General features: G+C 30.2%; 1 protein-coding gene across 1 annotated transcript in view; it reads left to right on the forward strand.

The window, feature by feature from the left end:
* LOC108778764 (uncharacterized) overlaps positions 1 to 23,642 on the forward strand; it is a 45,321-nt gene that overhangs the window by 12,866 nt on the left and 8,813 nt on the right. The window contains 11 exon segments of the mRNA XM_018546026.1: positions 6,667 to 6,822; positions 10,160 to 10,263; positions 10,453 to 10,807; positions 15,950 to 15,970; positions 15,972 to 16,246; positions 16,349 to 16,706; positions 17,245 to 17,478; positions 17,585 to 17,698; positions 18,085 to 18,238; positions 21,603 to 21,891; positions 22,168 to 22,519. Of these exon segments, the coding sequence (XP_018401528.1) occupies positions 6,667 to 6,822; positions 10,160 to 10,263; positions 10,453 to 10,807; positions 15,950 to 15,970; positions 15,972 to 16,246; positions 16,349 to 16,706; positions 17,245 to 17,478; positions 17,585 to 17,698; positions 18,085 to 18,238; positions 21,603 to 21,891; positions 22,168 to 22,519 (2,412 nt within the window).

Here is a 23,642-nt window from a genome sequence, read left to right on the forward strand (position 1 = left end):
CTCGTTAAAATGATGTATTTAATATGATTTCTTATGTGTCAATGTAATAGTGCTTAGTTATTGGTGGTATCTGTTTTTACCGTTCTGCGCAGTCTCATTATATTCTTGTCTTTCCCACACTTTGTTTTTATCTCATTTGACTATTGTCCGTTGACTGTGTATCATTTTTATTTCACACGTATACTTTGTAATTCTTTTGATGTTAATTTGCTGCATTGGTGAGTTTCTCATTGATCTTTTTAGTTTCTTCACTGATTATTTGTTTATTGACAATTTTTATTTAATAGTTTTCCATTATTTGCCAAAGAACGTTCAAATTTTTTGTCTTATTCTAATGGAGATGATGTGTTACCACACCTGTGCAGCCAATTGATGACCATGCTATTTTAAATTTGAATGGATATTGTTCGGATCATTGAAGATGGCTCAAATAGAAGCCGAAACGTCTGATTTATTTTTATAAGTATATTTTAATAAATAATTTTAATTCGCACGAACAACCGCAGTTTTTGACTCTCATTAGCCTGTTTATTTATTGTTATTGACATTCTCGAGAGTTCTATTTTTGATTTAAAAATTTTATTTAGTATTTAAATATAATTAAATTAGTTAAGCCCGATTGCACCAACGTAATTTTGATTTTAAGCGAGACTTAAATTGTCTCTATTTCTATCTCTTTTCTTTAATATGAGATTGATAGAGTTTTAAATCTCGCTTAAAATCAAGTAATGTTGTTGCAACCGTACCTTAATAAACTAATTTATAGTTATAATTCAATTATAGATCAAAATGATAAAAATTTTAAATATTAAGCGTTTAATAATTTGGACAACTCTAATTTATAGTGTTAAACTTGTAATTGCTGTAATCAGATATTAATATCTTTTTGGACAATAATATATTGCATTACTTCACTTTTAGAGAGAACTAACTGATACATTTACAGATCATCACTTTTCTTCGTAAATAATAAATATTGTTAATTCTAATGTTCAAAAAATTCTACATATAATTTTGCAAGAAGAATTTCTTTGAGTTTATAAATACATGTATTATGTAAAAATATTTTTTGTATTTGAAACATGTTAACTGTAGTGTGAAAATCTTTTTTATATGCTATAATTACGATTTTTGTACAACTTTAAGTACATTTTAGGTACTACACGTTAGTGGACAAATTGATATAATGTGTCATGAATTTAAAAATATTTCTATAGAAAGTACTTCTTTTCATGAATCTACCGTATCTTTATTTAAAATGTTGATCGATAGACATAATAAAATTGTTTTATTTTCTAAAAACCTTGAAAAACTTGTCTCCTTTATTGAATTGGTAGAAGTTGTTTGGACGACGATACTTTTTTGCTGTCTAGGTTTCTTTATCATAATTGTAAGTTCTGCAATAAAAGTACATTAATTGATATTTTCTATATAAAAAAGAATTACATATATATATTATTCTTTTCTATTTTATTGTTTATCAAATTAGACTATTCACGACAAAATGGATATTTTCTTGTTAACAAAAACAGTTCTTGGTTTTCTTGTCTCATTGAGTGAGATTTTCATTATTTGCTTTGCTGGAGAACATCTTAATTTCAAAGTAAGTATTTATAATATTGGGAAAGCTTCGATTGCTTACAGCTTTATTTACAGACATGGTATCTTACACACGGCGATATTGCACAGCACATTTCATACACAATGATATTGCACACAGCAAAGTCACGTTATTTGGTCAAAAATCAAATTGAGCGTGTGCAATTAGATTTTTTAAATGACGTGGCTTTATCATTCACCATATATTTGGATAACTCCTTATTATCCTGTATATAATGTGTTGTCTACAAACGTATCATGTACGCAATGCGCAGTGTGTTACATTGTTGTGTGTGCAATGAGCTGTACGTAACATTGTCATGTGTAAAATGACCTCTGGTGGCGGGTCGCCACAATACATTTCACTTATTAAAACAAACAAATATTTTATTATTTCCACTTATTCCCTTCTTAGTAAATTTAAACGGTATTGCATGTCTGAAAAAGAACCAGTACGTTTCAGCTAATAATTGTGGTTATTCACAAAAAGTTCCATCTCTACCAATAACGACCTTGATCATATATCACACTATCGCCAAAAATCGCTTATAATATGTACATACCAGTGTTCGGCACTCGATGCACATTTCGGGCCAATTCCTGTGAACCTTCACTGCACTGCTGTTCGAGTTTCATCGATCGCGTCGGACGAAATGTGCATCTAGTGCCGACCACTGGTATATACTATATAGTAAGGCTCATCTTATTAATGTTATTATTATTATTATTATTATTGTTATTTAAACAGGTTGTGTAATGGCTTGTGACGTCAGTATTCAAATAAAAAAATTTGATTTTTAAAATTACTTTGAAACAATTTAGTTATACACAAATTGTGATTTGTTTCATTACACGAGAAACTGGGACTAGTCATTGTAACAGTTTAGAAATAATCATTTTAAAAAAAGTAACAATGTGTAAATGTGTAAGATTTTAAAACACTTTTCACTATAATAAGTTATTCATAAAATAAATAATTTGTATCAAATAATTTTTGCAATTTTGTTATACGCACGCGCGCGCGCGCACACACACACACACACACACACATATGTAGAAATAAATAATTTTACGTATATTGTTATTATCATATTACCTTATATACATTTAAACTTAAAAAGATTTTTTATAGTCGGATGTTTTTGATGTTTATGCTTTTTTAGACAATTAGTATTTCTTCTATGTACGATCATATGACGTTGTGAGTATACTTTTTTTTCAAGCTATTTCAAATATTTCTAATATTTTCTATTAAACAATTTTTTAATTCGGGATACTTTCCATAAGAATAATTCCTAGAAGCATTAAGGCATATTACTTATCATTTTAATGATGTTCTGTTATTTTGCTCTTATATTATTTCTTCGAAGACCATCAAAAGTAGAATTACATGAATGTTATTCAGTTACGTTCGCTTAGAATATTTAATACACAATTATTGTTGGCCTGCTGTGCGATTATCGTTTTTTACAATGTACAGAATGCAGCGGACGTTTGTCTCTTATTTCTAGAAATTTATTGCCCAGATATAAGTTCGCAAGGAAAGGGAACTGTCTATATTACACATCGAATCGTACATCAATTGTTCGACATATGTTTTTCTTAGTTTTCCTAGTCATTTACTACGTTATTATATTTCAATAGAAGATTACAATACGTTTATAAAAAAATTAGCTATATCCTCATTTATTATGATGCTACACAATACATAATGTTTGATCCATATATTTATGCGAGTGAGAATGCACCGAATGGGAATATATGTATAATACTTGGAGAAATAGACGATATACTGTCTCATTTACTTCTTACCTAGAGGATCAAATAAATGTGCAAACGCTGATCCTTACTTTCTTACGTTATAAAAAGTTTGGAAGAAAAGGGACGGACCGACTATATTACGCATCGGATCGTTCATCAATAATTTGATACAGATGTCTCTTTTACTTATCCGAGTAATTTATTACTGCGTTGTTAGATTTCTACAGAAAATTACAACACGTTTATAAAAAAATTAGTAATATCTTCCTTTGCTATATCTTCTTATGCTACATAATTCATATTTATGCGAGTGGGAATGCACCGAGTGGAATATACTTGACGAAACAGAGGATATACTGTCTCAATTACTCCTTATCTCGAGAATCGAACAAATGTGCAAACGCAGATCGTTACTTTCTTAAGTTTTAGAAATCATTGGCAAATGATAATAAGAAGTACTTGCAGCCCAGTGCTGAAAATTTATTTCCAATTACTCGGCATTTGGCCGAGTGATTTGCATTCTACTGTTCACTTTTTTAGTATTATATTGTGCACAGTGGTCATACAATATTTTCAGTATTTGTACATTTTTGAACATCTGAGTATCAGCGAAATTTCGAATCTCATTGACAGTTTGACTATAACTATATTATACAATTTGACGTTATTTAAATTGATTGGACTGTGGATACGCCGTCAGTAAGATATTCTATACTATATAATTCAACTTTGTTCAGCTTTACTTAATTCCGTTTTCGAAAAACAATTTTTTTTTCAATTTTATAACACTGTTGACTTGATTTATCATAAGCAAAAGTGATTTATTAATGTCATCACCCAAACTTTAGCTTGAGAATTAAACACAACGTTGATGGCTTTTGGAAAAAATGTAATTTTTGCATTTGAAATATTATAATAGATTAAAATAACGTTTTTCAGAATTTTTCGTCAAATGTTAATTGCTATGGATAATGATTGGCGCCAGTGCAATATAGATGAACATTTGTATATGATGACAATTAAAGCCAATGTAGCACATTTTATTTGCAATGGTATATTGTGTGCTAATATGGTTTGTACGGTACTTTATTTCTTAGGAGATTACGTAATTGGTTTCGTGTTTTTGACTGATGATGACACTTTGCAAAATGACACTTTGCGGGAGCTTCCTATAAAGATACAACTTCCCTTTGAAATTCAACAATCGCCACTGTTTGAGATTCTTGCAGTGACAATATTTTTATACACGTTGATACTTATAGGCACACAAGCTATTCTAAATGGGTTAATCTTCACTTTGGTAAAACATTCTTATATATAAATATTTTTCTGTGATTTATTTGTTTTTATGTAATAGAGGAATTTATAATGCAGAATTGAAACTTATTTATCGTAACAATATTTTACGTCAAAGTTTGTAAAAGTTTGTTATACAAGATAATTAAATCAGATATAAGATTTAGATTTAAATATAATTAAATCAGTTAGGCCCGATTGCACCAACGTAATTTTTATTTTAAGCGAGACTTAAACTGTCTCTGTTTCTATATCTCTTCTTTAATACGAGATTGATATAGAGTTTTAAATCTCGTTTAAAATCAAGTAATGTTGGTGCAACCGAACCTTAATAAACTATTTATGGTTATAATTCAATTATAGATCAAAATGATAAAAATGTTAAATATTAAGCGTTTAATAATTTGGACAACTTTAATTTATAGTGTTAAACTTGTAATTGCTGTAATCAGATATTAATATCTTTTTAGACAATAATGTATTGCATTACTTTACTTTTAGAGAGAACTAACTGATACATTTACAGATCATCACTTTTCTTCGTAAATAATAAATATTGTTAATTCTAATATTCAAAAAATTTTACATATAATTTTGCAAGAAGAATTTCTTTGAGTTTATAAATACATGTATTATGTAAAAATATTTTTTGTATTTGAAACATGTTAACTGTAGTGTGAAAATCTTTTTTATATGCTATAATTACGATTTTTGTACAACTTTAAGTACATTTTAGGTACTACACGTTAGTGGACAAATTGATATAATGTGTCATGAATTTAAAAATATTTCTATAGAAAGTACTTCTTTTCATGCATCTACCGTATCTTTATTTAAAATGTTGATCGATAGACATAATAAAATTGTTTTATTTTCTAAAAACCTTGAAAAACTTGTCTCCTTTATTGAATTGGTAGAAGTTGTTTGGACGACGATACTTTTTTGCTGTCTAGGTTTTTTTATCATAATTGTAAGTTCTGCAATAAAAGTACATTAATTGATATTTTCTATATAAAAAAGAATTACATATATATATTATTCTTTTCTATTTTATTGTTTATCAAATTAGACTATTCACGACAAAATGGATATTTTCTTGATAATAAAAATAGTTCTTGGTTTTCTTGACTCATTGGGTGAGATTTTCATTATTTGCTTTGCTGGAGAACATCTTAATTACAAAGTACGTATTTATAATATTAGAATGACTTTGATTGCTTACAGCTTCGTTTGCACACAACGTATTCGGCAATATTGCACACATCATATTGCATATACGGCATTATTGCACACAGCACATTGACACACACAGCAAAGTCACGTTATTTAGTCAAAAGTCAAATTGCGCTTGTGCAATTCGATTTTTTAAATAACGTGGCTTTAGCATTCATCGTATATCTGAATAATTCCTTATTATCCTTTATACAACGTATTGTGTATAAAATATGTTATACGCTGTGTTCAATATTGTCGTGAGTGTAATGAACTGTGTATAGAGAACTCTGTGTACAATACTGTCGTGTATGCAAAGTGTTTTGTGCAATATTGTTGTGTACGTATGCAATACTCTATGTGCAATATTGTTGTGTATGCTATATGCTAAGTATAATATTTATGTAAGTATTCAGGAAGTTGTAGGTCAGATATGAAATCTTTTAACTTTAAATAGTTATTGTTCCATGAGAATTGATAAATTATATAGAAATTTTTGCAAAAATATTTTAATATATTATAGTGCATAAATATTATTTAAAACATACCTTGTCTAAGAAATGAGAATGTATGTTTTCAATAAAAAATGTTTTTGTTTTATGCTTTCTTTTTACTACACTCTTTCTCTCTATATATTATATTATATTTCTGTTACTTTTCTTCTTTATCTTTTAATCTCCATAGGATTTCTGATATCTGTACTTGAAGAAAAACATAATTTCTCATATAAATAGGATAAATATACATATATAGCATGCAAGAAATCATTGCTTTTATCTATTATATTTTTGCTTTTAGGGTAAATTAATTGTCAGAGCAGCATACGAATCGCCGTGGTATGATATACCGTCACATCAGAGTAAAATGTTAATACTAATAATAATGAGATCTCAGAAGCAATTAGCCATAACGGCAGGGAAGATGATGGATATGTCGTTCGAAACTTTTTCGAATGTAATTTTTTTTAATTTTTTGACATTTAATTTTTAAGAAGTTGTTTTAATTTGCTCATAATCATTCATCTATTTACATTTTTATACACATTACATTAAATATAATTTATAGATCAAAATTTATTTGTTTATAACAACATAAATAGCAGATTGATTAGAAGCAATTTAAAGCGTAATCTCAAAAAGATGGTTTTTTTCGTCCGTTTTTGGGCCTTCAATTTTTATACTGAACTGCCAAATGAGACCGTATACAATGAGATATTAATTACAAAGAAGTTTTAGTTTAAGGTGATAATTGCTATCATAGCTGAGTGGGTGTCACGTGTTATTACGTATATTACATCTATGCGAAAATTTTTTACATTCAAAGCATCATTTAAGTAAGACTGCAGAAGTGCAAATGAGCGTTTGCTTCGGCCGTTGAAATACTGCTCGGCCAGATTCGGAAGAACTGCCTTCGAATTAGAAAAACTGCCAATGGTCTTGCCTTCATCGGCTGGATCGATCGCGATCTTGTCTTCATTGGCTGGATTAAGCTTCTTAAAATACCGGATTTCGCAGATCTGTAATGATAAACCGACTTTGAATTCACTCCCCCTCTTAGATCTAAAAACATATCAACTTGTGACTTCTCTGTGATTAATGTCTCATTGTCATTATATTATAAGGTACCATTAGACACAGAGCTTAGTCAAAATCGAGGGCACAAAAACGGGTAAATTTTGGGGTCACTCTTTTAATATAAAACATAATCTCTTTAAAACTAATATGAGAATAGGGCTACGAGCCTGAGATTTATTAAAATCTTTAATTCTATTAATTCTAATATAATAAATTTTAATAAATCTCAGGCTCGTAGCCCTATTCTCATATTAGTTTTAAATTCGTTGAGCCTTATTACAATAAATATATAATCTCTTTATTTGTGTGCTTTTTAGGTTATTAAAGCGTCAGTATCATATATATCTATTCTGAATGCTTTTTACTGACTCAGACAAAATTACGATAGATATTTGTTGAAATAGTAATAAAATTAATGTAAGTCAATAAGTAAAAAATGTTACTATTTAATTTATATTATCAGTACCCAAGAAAAATATTTTGCCATTTAACGGTTCCAAAAAGAATAATAAAAATTATAATTTTTCGGAATTATAAAAATCATTGCTTTATAATTCTTTTATTTTTTAACTAACAATCAAAAATGCGTCCGTATCTGTTACACATGATCAGTATATTATTTAAATTTTCACTTATAACACTGACAATGTGGATGACTTATTTTTTTGTTAATAAAACCACGAAATATTTATTATAGTTTATTGTGTTTAGATATTAAGGTAATGCTGGAGCCGCCTGTATTATCGATAAAACTAGCGTTCTTGACGTTTTTGTTCCTGTCTAATTTCTTTTCCACGATTTAAATATTCATGCTAATATATCTATTCCTGGTCTATATATTGTGTTCAAAGCTGGAAAAAATATAAAATTACAGATTTATTTATCCATTTAATTTCAGTATAACGACCAACGCTAAAGATAGAAATGGATAAAGAAATCTGTATATATATAATTTCATATTTTTTCCAGTTTTGGACATAATACAGACCAAGGGCAGATACATTAGCATGAATATTTAAATCGTGGAAAAGAAATTTTTATTCTACGAAACTATTATGAAGAAATTAGACAAGAACGAAAACGTCAAAGATGCTAGTTTTATCGATAATACAGGCGAGCATCACATTAAATTATTGATTTGAGAAAAAAATGTTTAGCTTAACTCTCTTATATTTTATACTTTTTTAACTCTCTCTCTTTTGTTACTTATAAACTTATAATAGTACGAAAATTAAGTAAACTTTAACAATTTACACAAAGACTTTTATACAATATTTGATTCAATAAGAAAAAACTATTAAAAATGTTATTCATTATTTTTCTTCATGTTGTCTTTATGTATTGTCTTTTGTATTATTTTCAGAGAAAATTAATCGCCGATGCAACATATCACGGTGGTATGATTTATTGTCAAATCAGAAGAATATTGTAATGATTATAATTATGAAATCTCAAAAACGACTAATGATTACGGGAAAATTACAAATTTATCTGTGGAAACTTTCATGAATGTAAGCTTTCGGAATAACTTTCTTGCTTTAAATAAATTTAAATAAACTTTTTGACTGTCACAAAAAATAGAAATGTGTGAAATAATTTTGAACATTTCTTTTAAATCTTAAAACTATCAGCATTATATATACGTACCTGTTTACACACGCGTGGTATTGATATTAATAAACAGTAATTTCTTGAAATTCTAGTGTTACTTAGTATTGTTAGTATAAAATGTTAATATGAATTTAAATTTCACAAACTTCTTTTCTTTCATTTATATTTTAAAATATTTTCTTAGAAAGAAGAGAAAGAAAAATAAAGAAAAAGAGCAATGTAACTTTACAGAGAACGTAATAATTACCAAGACGTTATTTTACAATAGATCTAAACAGGTGCAGTATATGTTGGCATATTTATTTGTATTTGTGTAACCAAACTTCTATAAGACTTTCAGTTTATTTCAGTTCTTTAAGTTTCATTTGCACGTGTGTTCTGAGAAAATTCAATATTTACTTTATTAGAGGAAATTATTTGTCATTATATTGGAAGAATTTAATACATCAGAGGGATATAAGATGTTTTTTTTCTTGTCTTCGTAAAAACGATCGATGCACTAATACAATTCATTTCCGTCATCGAGGATAAGCCGTAATTATGAACTTTTAAACTGTCATTACGACATCTAGAAAATGGTGCACATATGTTTTATTGTCCACAATATCGCATTATATGGGAAGAAATGGTTCAATGCACGATTTTTTGTTACTTCACGGTCAAGATACATTATTAAATTGTACAAGGAATATATTATAGAATGATCTCTCTCTCATACAAGGTAATACTATGAATACTATAACTAATACTACGAATTGTTCTTCCTCAAACTGTTGTTATACAGATGTATAACTGCAATTGATGATTGGTCCGCATTAACATGAGTGGGGGATATACTGTATGCGCGTGGGGATGCTCTTGGAAAAATTGTTATTGTCCTGTCAGTTCTCTTTTACAATCGCAGCGGACAAATGTCCTAATCTTCATCCTCGCGTTTTCTAAATTTTCAACGAATGGTAGCCAAGAGTACCGTTAGTCCGGCGCTGAAATTCGGCCTTCGGTTGCTTGGTGTATGGCCGGAGGTGTCCTATTCCATCTTTCATTGGCTGATTTTTATGTCAAGTATATTGATTATACAGTATTTTCAATATCTATACATACTTGAGCACTTCAGTATCAGTGAGCTCTCGAATATTATCGATGGCTTGTCTTTAGCTTTAGATTACAGTTTGACGTTTGTCAAATTGGCCAGCCTATGGATACATCGTCGGTAAGACAACGCGTCGCGTATGTAAAATTAAATTTTATATTATGTAAAATTAAATTTTATATCGCCGATATTATAGATCGCGAAAGACTATGAGACTTTTTAGTTTTGTAATATTAAATTATTAGTGTATTGGTTTGGCATGAATAGAATATTCTATTCACTATTTGACAAATTAATAATATATTACAGAGTTTTTCATAAAATCTTAGCTGTTATGGATAATGACTGGCATGAGTGCATCAACATCGATGAGCATTTGAATATGATGACAATTAAAGCGAGTGTATCTCATTTTTATTCTAATGCTATGTTGAGTTTTAACGGTGTAGCTGCAGTATTGTACGTTTTGGGTGATTATGCAATTCGTTTTGTATATTCAACCAATGATTACAATGATACCTTGCGGCAGCTTCCTATTAAGGTGCTTCTTCCCTTTGAAACTGAGCAGTCACCGATTTTTGAGCTATTGGTCGCGATTCTATTTTTACACGTAATAATAGTTTCGTTTGTAGTTGCTGTTTTAAACGGATTAATTTTTACTTTGGTAAGTTTAGTATCCTAAATTCATCTTTTTCTATTTTTTCAAAACTGATAAAAAGATTTTTGACGCTTTAAATCCAAAGAAGTAATATTTTTTTCTTGAAAATATTACTTGATTTATATTATATTATATGCGACATTATTTTTACATACAATATTGCAGCATTATTATATATTTCCTTTAGAAACATAAAGATAAATATGACATTTGGAAAAAATGTACTTTAATAAATATGTCACATAACAATAAACGTTGAAAATTTATACTGAATGTGTGTTTTGCTATTAAAAGTATTTTTTACAAATATTATTTGAAACTTTGCAGCAATTTAAGTACATTTTAGGTGCTTCACGTAAGCGGGCAAATTGATATAATATGTCAAGAGTTCAGAAATATTTCCGAAAACGCCTTTCCCTATCAATCTTCCGCATTTATATTAAAAATGTTGATCAAAAGGCATAACAAAGTCGACGCATTTTCCGCGAACATTGAGAAACTTTTTTCCTTCATTGCATTGATGCAAGTTGTTTGCAAAACTTTAGTCATTTGTTGTTTAGGATTCGTTATTATAATTGTGAGTATTATAATAAATATGTTATGATATCGATATTTTATATTCTCTTTCGATAGTTATATATTCTCTTTTATTGTACATTAAAATAGTCGGTTCATAATGAAATCGATGTCTTCGTGTTTGTGAAAGCTACTTTGGCTTACATTGCCGTAATGATAGAAACGTTTATTGTTTGCTTTGCCGGAGAATATCTTAGTCTTAAGGTCAGTAAATACAATATTGTGAAAAGAGTTACTATATTAAAGATTTTAAAAATGCACACTAATTTTATTTTATATAAATAATGTATCCCTTTATTACAATTCTTTTTACAAATGTCAGAACTAGAATATAGTAGACTAGAAAAAAGCTTTTTTTTTTTTTAGATAAAAGAACTTTTTGGATCAAGAGAAAAAAATACTATCCTGCTCTTTTTGACATAATTTACGTTATTTTTAGAGTAAATCAATCGCTGATGCAGCATATGAATCGTTGTGGTATGATATGCCGCCACATCAGAGTAAAATTATATCATTTATGATAATGAAATCCCAAAGGCGACTGTCGATCACTGCAGGAAAAATGATGGATATGTCATTTGAAGCTTTAACAACTGTAATCTTTCGTAACTTTTTTGATAAATAATTTTTAAATAAAGATTTTATTTTGCTCTTACAATTGATGTTAGCGTTTGTTATGATACGTATCCTTTATATATGTATATATATGTATAAATTACAATTTTAAGTATTTTATACTTTTATTTGTTTAGATTATGAAAGCATCGGCATCATATGTATCTGTCTTGTATGCGATGTATTGACACCAATGCAATGATTTGTTAAAATCATATTTAAATTAGTGTAATGAGATGATTTAGAAAACATAAATTATTTAAAGGAATTAATTGTTAAATTGTTAATAAAGTAGTTGTTATAATATTTTGAAGTGATGTTTGTGATTGCAGATACGCTGTCTAAAATAATGCCAATATAGATGCAATAATTTCTTTCTTTATTTTGTCTTTATTTGTTGAATACTTAGTTCTATTTTTATACGTAGTTCACATAAAATTTGTTGAAGTCTCGTTGAATAATTTGGTATATTTGGTTGCATGAATAATATTATAATGGCATTTTCATAATACGTTTCGTTGATTTAAGTTTCTCAGCTCCTATTGTAATTTATAGTAAGATAATATTATTTTGGTAAAATTATAGAACACCCAGTTAATAAGCTATTTCAAATTACTGTTAGACTATTCAGCACGTACTTGGGATTAATTGATTAGCACTCTGGCGATGATATAGATTACAGTATATCATTTAAGGATCTGGAGGTAATTTTAGCGAATTAACTCATATAAATGCGCGATACCGATCTTTGTGTTTTCATGTGTTATTAACGTAATTTTAAATTACCCTTCTATTCACGCACATCTTTTAACAATAAGTTGCAAGTTGCTGAAAGATAATGCTATGTTTTCATCTCTCAAAATGAACCATACTATTTTTAACAGTAAGTCAGCAATAAATATTCTAGGTATGGCTGAAGTTTATAATTGTAATATTTGGCCATTTTAAGTTATAAATAGGAGCGAATTTTACAAAATTCTAACGACAATAGAAGATGATTGAACAAGTGCAGTAATACCGATTGGCACTTATACGTGATTACTACCAAAACTAATATTTTATATTTGATATTTTTGCTCCTATCCTATATTAAGCATCAATATGTCATCCGCAGTACTGTATTGGCTACACGTTTCCCAAATTTAATGAAAAAACGCAATAACACGTTATTAACTTTCATCAGAAATTCCTTTAAAAGTTGAAAGATACAAAAATGGATTAGTGATAAAAAAAAATAGTACTATTAATTCATAAAGGTCTTACTTTTACAAAATTTTTTTTTTTGTTATTAAAACACTATATTTTATTTACTAAATTTATTAATATAAAATTATTATTTAAATATTATTTTAAATAGTTAATATAAGAGTTAAGATATATCAATTGAAGTTAATTTTAATACAATTAGAAAGAACTTCAATTTTCTTTTACATTATACAACAAAAATATTAAAACATTATTATGTGTGGAAAAAGCCAATCCACATTTCAAATCGCATCCTGCGCATTTGTTAATTTCTTGTCTGTACATAATTTTTCCCTTCTTTACATCTGTATTTTTTCTTCAAAGTTTCCTCAGGTTTCTTTGTCAGTTTTAATCGTTTCTGTTCAATAATATTATAGATAATACAACTATTATAGATATACGTATACGAGCACATGCTAAAAGAAAGACTTACATTTTTAAAGGAAATTGTTAGCTACCCTAGCGGAGGGAAGCCTGTTGATTGTTTGTTGCCCTGAAGTTATAATGTTTGAACGATCAATGCTTGAGTCATCAAATGTATAATTACGATTGATCGATAGCTGTTCCAGCTTTCGCCGATCTCTCTGCGATCGGTTGGTTCTCTTATTGTCATCACGCGTCGTACTATGGATCAATCGTCGTACAAGTTTTACGCATAACACGTATCGTTTACTCATATCGATGGCAGGCGATTTAGAAAAGTAAGTATCGTGGAAGTTATTACAATTTTACGAGATATTTAATAAATACGACAAACATGTTTTCGTCAAAATGGGATTCACATTTATGGGTATGTGCCACGTTGCTTATTACAATTTTCAACGATTTTTTTTTATATGACGTCAGTTATTATGATAAAATGTCTTTATGCGAATTTTTAAGATAAATGATTTTTTAATTCTCATAGACACATTTTTAACATATAACTTTATCATAACCCAGTACAATCTTTTGAAGTTTTTTTTTACATCATAATAATTACATTTTTTTTAAATTTTCACTAGGAAGTACCTTATTGGCGCAAAGGTTTATTACATTTCAACTATATTTTATCGAACTTATTTCTAGATAAACTGCTGCGTTAGCAAGCAGTTTTGTAAGCTTTTTAACTTTACAAATTGCTATATAAGCTTATTTATATAAAATACAATTTTATCTGGAAAAAGAAGCCTTGCTTGATATTTATGTATGTTGAACTTATTTGGTTGTTTTTTACATTGTTTAAACTGATTGCAGATGCTGTATACAAGTCCGTTTGGCACAATATATAATAACACCCAGTCAATGTCTGACCTTTCTGTTTGTGATTGTGAGGTAATAAAAGAGATTGACGAAAAGTGATGGATCTTCCTCTGGAGGAAATTCACTGGCATAAGATCTATTCTCATACATACAAAATGTTGCTCATGGATATTAAACGCGCCTCGGGTGAATATCAAAGCTGACTATGCAAACAATTTATAATGCAAACGATTTAGCAGTCTTCGTAACTATGCACACATCCGATATGATACTTACAATGAAAAGTGTCTCCGTATACAGATTATAAAAGCTTCTGCTTATCGCTGCAATGCATTGAGAAATTATGAACTTGTATACGGATATTAATGGTTAAATTTGCTCGATTTAATGAAACTAATAAGAAAACGCATAGAATCGTGCGCGCAAAATTATTTCTTAAAATATATATAATTAATTATTACACAGTTAAAAAATAATATACAAAAAAAATATATATATACAGGATGTCCGGTGAGTTTTGACTAAACTCGTGTGTAAATAGGGCAGATTAAACGCAACTTTATTTTCTTAGTTATATAATGAGCGGATGTATAAAACAATTTTAAGATATCTTTAAGAGTTCTTTAAGAGAGAAACATTTTTAAGTATTTCATAAAGAAATTTATCTATGAAAGAAATCTTAAAGTTTTATAATATATTATTTTTGTATAATAAATCATTTTTTAATAATTTTGATAATATTATATTTTTTATAATAATTAGAACTTATTCTTTTATAGATAATTAGTTTAGTTACTATGTTAGAGTGAAGAGAAAATTATATGAGCCATAAACGTGCAGAACGATGTCATTGCAGTATATTAGAAAGTAAGATATCTGCCCTTTCATTTATATCGAATATTTTTAATTTATACATATGATTCTTTTAGATTAACAAACTTTTGTAAGTAGATATGTTACGTACGTTGACATTCATATCTACTATTAATATGCGTAGTAGATAATCTCTTCCGATCTTTTTTAGCAGCATGTGAACATGATCATATGATAATTCCATATACTATTTTTGTTTATAAAACAACAATGGTCTCGACTTAGAACTTTTCACAAGTCTCCTTTTAACAGCACTCCCTTTTCTTTGCCTTTGTGCTTCTCAAGTCTTTTAACGCGTCTGGCATTGTTCACATGCGCTCAACGGATCTTTCATTTTTTTCGTTAAATGAATAACTTATGTCCCCCTCCTTATAACATTCAATACGTAGCTTCAAATTGTGCTCTTTCTTCTTTGTAATAACCTGTAATCATCGTGAAAAGTAACGTACGGTTCTTTTTTGCCATCGCATCAGGAACGGTAAGAGTACGCGTAATTACGATTGATTGATAACGATCGACAAAGGGGCAACACATTGTTCCCTGGCATAGCAAGCGGAGTTATAGCTCGTTGAAACTCAATGCTTAATATTCGAGTAGCGATGTTCGCACGATAATCGTTTTGCTTTTGACGAGAAAACATCGCCGTGGTCCAATCCTATGCGAGATAATGCGCGCAACTTCCATCAGCACTTCCGTCGAGATCGGACTCCGCTTTGTCGGAATCTGGCCGGGTTTGCCGTACGGAACTATCACTTGGTTCGCGTACATGATGAGCTTGGTGTTCGCGCTATACTTTCAGTACGCGTACATCTTCAATCATTTCGACATCAATAATATCTCCAACCTTGTCGATGCACTCAGCATTACGTTAGCTTACAGTCTTGGTTTTCTAAAGCTGATCTCTCTTTGGTCGAATCGCAGGTAGGAACAGTGATTGTTTGATGTAAACAACAGGGATAACAATTTGATACAAAATACGCAAGCAATTTTCTACAGGATATTTTATGATATCATGTTAGCGATGGAAGAAGATTGGAGTAACGTCAATATTTATGACAAATCAATATCGTGCATTATGGCGAGTAATGCCAATTTATCGCGTCGCTGCTCGAATGTGTTAATCAGTATTAACGCTACAGCCGCAATTTGCTACTCCATGACAAATCTTCTACGTCGCTCGACTGACTTTAAGGAGGATCTAAACATTAGTTCGAGAGTATTGCCTGTAAAGATGAGATTTCCCTTTAAAGTTGACGTGTCTCCCCTCTTCGAGCTTTTAGCGGTCGGTCAGATTCTTCACGTAGTGTCGATCGCCACTTTAGTTGCTATGATGAATTGCTTAATTATTACGCTGGTGAGTTTAACCAAATCATGTGAGTGCTGAGTAACTTTTTAAGATTTACAATTAGAAATTAAATTAACCAATGAAAATAAATTTTTGCAGATTTGTAAAATGGTTAATTATTACCATCATTATGAAATTGACAATCAAATTTGAAATATTAATATTTTAGTTTACAATTGCATTTCAAGTCCGACAAATCGAATCGACGCGCAATGTATAAAATTGAAATATTGATTTGTAAAAAATTTTAATAGAAATATTCATTACCAAGATTTACTTTGACCAAAGATAGGATTGTTCTCTTATAATTACAATTATTTCTTTATTTTTAAGATTTATTATAGCTTCATTTCTTCTATGTCTTTTTTTTCTCTCTTTACTTGTAACATGTGCTTCTGCGAACATTAATTAAAACTAATTAAGATTGATTTTTTTTTCTAATTTTGCATTTAAAATTTAAATATTTTGAAAAGGAATTTTTATTCACAATAATTCGCGGAAAAGTTTGTGTTTTGTAGAATTTATTAATATATGTAATCACGTTTAGGTGCTTCACGTGAGCGGACAAATCGATATTCTTCGCCGGGAGTTACTGACAATTTGCGGCGACAAAATTTCGCAGCGTGATTCAATCGTCACAAGTGTCAAGCTTCTGATTATCCGGCACCAAAAGATAATAACACTTTCGGACAATATCGAGGAACTTTATTCCGACATTGCGCTGATGCAGTTCCTATCGAATACCGTGGTCATCTGTTGCATTGGTTTTACCATCATAGCCGTAAGTTGCATCGTTAATTAATAAAATAGTTATAGCATAAAATAATTAATTTGTAATTTTACATTAAATCTATTAAATATTATGTCTTTCGACAATCTTGTTGTAGTCTCTTATTAAGGACGGAGCCACAGTGGTGATTTTGAAATCTGCTATTTTTTACGTTGCCGTAACATTGGAAGCTTTTATCTTTTGTTTCGCGGGAGAATACCTCAGCGCCAAGGTTCGCACAGTATTTTATTCTACATGTGTAATATTTTATTCCTTTGAACCACTGGCGCGCGCGTGCGCAATCAATTTTCAAACTTTTTCTCTCATCTGCAGAACAATTTATCAAGCTTAATCAGTTTAATATATATTTACGTATATGTGTTTCTTGAATGTTCGAAAAATATGGATCAGAATGGAAATATCGAATTCAGGATACGTTATGGAATTATTCGGAATACATTTTCCAATCGGAATTATTTAATTAGTCCCTAAATTTCTATTGCTTTTTCTAGGGAAAACGGAATAACTCCGATCAGAATTCATTCCGAATAGTTCTATAATACGTGCCCTGATAAATTGAGAGACTTTTTCTTTAAATTCGTGTGCCTCTTTTTTTAGAGCAAATCGATTGGCGATGCAGTCTACGAGGCGCTATGGTATAACATGACGCCTACTGAGTGTCGTATTTTGTTATTTGTGATATTAAGATCACAGAAGAGATTGACGATTACCGCTGGAAATGTTATGGATCTTTCTCTGGAAGGATTTACGAGTGTGAGAATTTTAAATTGCAAATATATAAACGAGATGAAATGCGAAAATATTCAATGTTTCTTAAAAGAAGATAGAAAATAATACGTGGTTTATTATGCAAATGAAATTTATTATTTTTTTCGGATAGGTAATGAAAGCATCAGCTTCGTATATGTCAGTGTTGCACGCGATGTATTAAACGAAGTTTGTAGTGGATAACAATTACTTGTGCCAAGAGTATCCATCGTGGTTATCGGAGTATTGGACAGTAGCAAGTGTAGCATTACATATAGTTGGAGCGAAATCTGTTTTAAATATACGGAAAAAAGAATATAATTTATAAAAAGATAATAGAAATAAATAAATAAAAATAATACAAATAACTAATAACAAGAAATAACTGACTAAAATTTTTTGGATAAAATAATCGTAATAAAATGTTTCAGAGTTTTTTATACGACTCCTAAAAATGTGCAAAAAATCATTTTCGATTATTCATTTGTTCTTTATATTTTAAATTATTTATATTCTTACTTCGTATCAACGAGAATTTAAGTTTTATATATATATAAGTAGTTTTAGACATTTATATTTAATATGCTACAGAAAATTTTGTATATTTTAAATTTCGATGAAACATCATTTACATGCAAAGACTTTCGTTCTGTTTTCTTCATGTTGTTCATTTACGGTCATTTCGTGTACTTATTTTCTCACAATAATAGGTATATCGCTGCGAATAATTATTTTTTTTCCCCTCGATATGTATATTCGATTCTAACATAGCAATTTAACTTTCCTCACCGTGCCGCTCGCACACGGTTCCTGAATTTATAAGGTTTGAAGTCGTCCCAGAGACTATATCTGCTTCCCCTGTTCGCCTTTTTTTTCTCATTTATCTATATCCGCCGATATTAAGACTCTCTTCTCACAAATAACTTTTCATATAATATTGCGCTTAGATAACTAAAAATTATGTAGATAAAGATTAAATAACTTATACATAACTTGCATGTCTAAGATACGATAAAAGTGATTTCATTTCATTTCTGACAATATCTTTCATGTAAAAATATATCAATGTATGTATCTCATTCAATAACAGTGTTATTGTACTTTTTAAAGATAAATGTGTTTATGCACATTTCAACATTCTTCCCTTAACATCACAAACTTTTAATCTTGCTTTCAATTTATCCTTATGAATTTATCGTCCATAATTGCTCTTCTTTGCTCTTTGTTTCTTCTTGACATATTTAAAAATATTAAATATTCCATACGTCTTCACGTATGTTCAGTGCACGTACATTTGTCTTGCATTTTTAATGCAAATAATAGACAATGACTGCATATATGAAGGTATTGTATATTAAACATTTTCGTGACTGCGTTTTGTCGCAGAACTTTTTAGTACGAAAGTCCGTATATAATATATTTTCTCTCATATACTGTATATCTTATATAATATTCTTTGTGATCAAATTGATGATTGTAAGATAAATTGTATATTTTAGAGCGAAATGATTGGTGACGTGGCTTATGAGTCGCTTTAGTACAAACTGAGTTTGAGTCAAAATCGTGACATCCACATTATAATCATGAGATTCTAACAGCACTAGACACTCATGATAGAAAAAATCATTGTACGAACTAAATGTACTTCGTACGTCGCTTAATTTTCGCATGTAGAAGATATACTTACTTTTAGTCAATTAACACATAACAATGATGTGTACTTCTCCACTATTTTGATTTGAAAAAAAGTGCAGCTAAAACTCATCAATTGCTTGCGGAAACTTATGGTGAATCTGCTCCATCGGAAACAGTATGTAGAGACTGGTGATTTCACGGTCACAAAGCAATGCTCTGTATTTGATGGGATATGGAGGGTATCGTGTATTATGAGCTATTGAAACCGAACGAAACAATCATCGCCGAGCGACAACAATTGGAGCGTTTGAATGATAACTTAATGCAAAAACGATCATCAATTGCATCAAATCGTCGAAAGATGATTCTTCTCCTGACCATATCCATGATGACGATTGGCCCTATGTTGCTATAGCCGTGAAATAAACCCTGATGGATCTCGAATGGGAGGTTCTTTCGCACTCAGCGTATTCTCTGGACCAAGCGATTATCATCTGTTCCCATTGATGCAACATGCTCTGAAAGATACACACTACTGTAATTATAGCGAATTCGAAAATTGGGTTGTTGAATGGATTGACTCAAGAGACAGATCATTTTCTTGTCGCGAAATTCAACTTCTGCTAGAAAAGTGACAAAATGTCATAGCTTTCGAGGGAAAATACTTTGATTGAGGTATTCATACATTTTGTTATTGAAATTAATGCTCAACTACAAAAAAAATAGCTTTTAATGCAATCCCCTAATAGTTAAAGAGAAATTTGTATGTTAAATATACAGAAAAGAGAAAATATAATTTATAAAAAATATAAAAATAAATAAATAAAGAATCATATAGCCAATTAATAAAAATAGACAAATTAAATAAAAATTAATTTTTTTGATAGAGAACTAGTAATAATTTCTTCTCAGAGACCTTTTTTTTTTTTAAACTGTATAAAAAGCATTTTTAACATTATTTATTTTTTCTTTATATTTTAAATCATTCATATTCTTACTTCGCATTGAGAGAGTCCGAGCTTCGCTAAGTAATATTAGACATTTATATATTTCTTACAATTAAAAATATCATAAATAATTTAAATTTTTTTATTTTGAATTTGTATACAAAGATTCCAATTTTATATCTCTCATGTTGTTCACTCACTGTCGTATACTATCTGCGCACAGTAGCAGTAGGTATACCCCCTGCGAAAATTATTTTTTCCCCTCGGTATGGACGTCCAATCCGGACGTAACAATTTAATTTCCCCATGCCGTTCGCGGTTGTTCTTCACATTTTACCGATTTAAAGCACCTTGATCTAACCGACCATTATCCTGCACGATGTCCCCAGAGTCTCGCGCCCGATCGCACACAGTTCCTGAATTTTTAAGGTTCGAGGTAATTTCAGAGACAATGCATTTTCTCTTCGCTGCACCTGTTCATTTTTTTTCCCCCTCGTTATCTATACCCGCACTTATCTTACCTAACTGTTGCAGCCGACCTTACCTAGCAATTCTTGCGTTGCGATGAGAATATCTTGTCGGTACTTTCTATTGGTTCATGTCGACATCAAGGTGGGGGATTGGTAGCGCGCAGCGATTCTTCCGTGTTCATCCGCGTTCATCCCCCGTACTCATCCATGCGTTTAACATCGCTACACGAAATACACGGTTGGGTTTTTGATGAAATAGCGAAGTTTCACGCGTGGTATCAATGTAAAGATCCCGGTCGAAAATTCAAAGGCAGAGCTTCGAAAATGGACTCAAAGACTGATTCCTTGAAGATCCTTGATGGCACTGTCAGTCGTTCAATCGAGATCGGTCTCCGCGTGATCGGCGTTTGGCCCAACTCGTCATGTACGGTTCTCCGTCGCGCCTTCTGGATGATCACTCTTACGATGGCACAGACCTTTCAGTATCGATATTTTGTTATACACGTTCGCACGGATGATCTCTCGCATCTGATGGATGGCCTTAGTACTACGATGTCTTATAGCCTCCTATTGTTAAAACTTACAATATTTTGGATTAATCGACGGTGAGCTTTACTTATCTAAGTCGCGAAACAAACGCAATCTTTCCATGCATTTTGAGAATGGAATTCAAAATTAGTTTAATATTTTTTAAAAATGAAAGGAAATGAAGAATTAGTTATATATACAGTCATTTGTCAAAAATCAAATAAATCAGATTTGTCGCAGTTGTGTACAATATTTAATCGTTGTACATGCTTTATTTGAAGAAGGTGAAAGATTGTTACGTTCTTTTATGATCATAAGCGAGTTCAAAAAGCAAATCCCTAAGTTTCTCACAGGATATTCCACGACATCCTGACGATGATGTCCCAAGATCGGAGCGAGTGCGTGACCGAGTGGGCCATCTGCTCAATGTCGAGGACGACCGATGTGTCGCATCGGTCTTCCCACTTGATCATTGGTCTTTATTCGATGTCAGTATTTCTTTATGGCACAGGCGTACTCGTTGCTCACACTGACGAATCCGACGAGCAATTTGCGGTGCCAGCGCGAGAATTGTTTCTTAAGATGGAGTTACCTTTCGAGTCCAATACCTCCCCTGCGTACGAGCTCGTAATGATCACGCAGTTTTTCCACCAGCTTTCAGCAGCCACGATAGTTGGTGTGTTTAATGCCTTAATTGTTTCATTGGTAAGTGAATATATACTCTGAAATGACAAAGATGATCGATTTGAAAAACGACTTTATAAGTTATAAGAGTCTAAGTTTTAGATTAGATTTTATTGCCAATGTGATTTAGTACAAATCACATTGGCAATAAAATAACATTTAATTAACGTTGCTTTATGAATTGCTTTGATCCTTTTTTAGAAAAAGAGATGTAAAAAAAATTTTTTTATTTTATCTTTAGAAAAAGAAAGAACAAGTAGAATTCTAATTCTCTCTCTCTCTCTCTCTCTCTCTCTCTCTCTCTCTCTCTTTCTCTCTCTCTCTAAAGCATTTACAATTAAATTGATACGTATCATACTAAATGTACAATTATATCACGTAATGGAGGTGCACAGTTTATATATTATTATAAGTAGTTTACTGTTAGTATAGAATAATAAACTATAATAATTTCGATTGACTCTCTCGCACGCTGCATTGTTTGAGATAACAAATATTTACGAGTATTTATTTTATCTATACGAAATGAAAAGCGTTTTGGTAATTTCGATCGATAAATGATAATTTGAAGTTCAAAATGTCTTCATATTTTTGCCATTAATTTTCTCTATTCTTTATAATAAATTAAACATGATATATATCGCCTACACAACGATATATAATTTTCTTTATTAAAATACTTATATTATAAAGTATCCTTAATAAAATTAATTTGTAATTAATATTATATTGCACATTTTTGTATTATTAATATAATATTAAGTAAATATTATATTAATTATTTAGTTATTAAGTATATACGATTTTAATTCTAACGTTATTATTATATTATATAATAGATTTTGCTTATTTGCTTTTTTACTTTCCTTGTTGATAAATCTTTATATTCACAAGCTATTTTCTATGCTGAATCGTGACAATATCGAGAATATACTGCAGGGCGTTGACCGTTATTTTTAGATTCTTCACGTAGGTGGGCAAATCGATATAATATGCCAAGGGTTGGTAGAAATTTCTTCAGACGATACGTTCGACTTGCGAACCTCGACCATCAAAGCTCTAATACGTCGACATCAAAGAATTATCGCGCTCTCAGCCGACATCGAGACTCTCTTCTCATACATAGCTTTGATGCAATTCCTGT

This window comes from Cyphomyrmex costatus, unplaced genomic scaffold, assembly GCF_001594065.2.
Source record: "Cyphomyrmex costatus isolate MS0001 unplaced genomic scaffold, Ccosl1.0 scaffold51, whole genome shotgun sequence".
Lineage (NCBI taxonomy): Eukaryota > Metazoa > Arthropoda > Insecta > Hymenoptera > Formicidae > Cyphomyrmex > Cyphomyrmex costatus.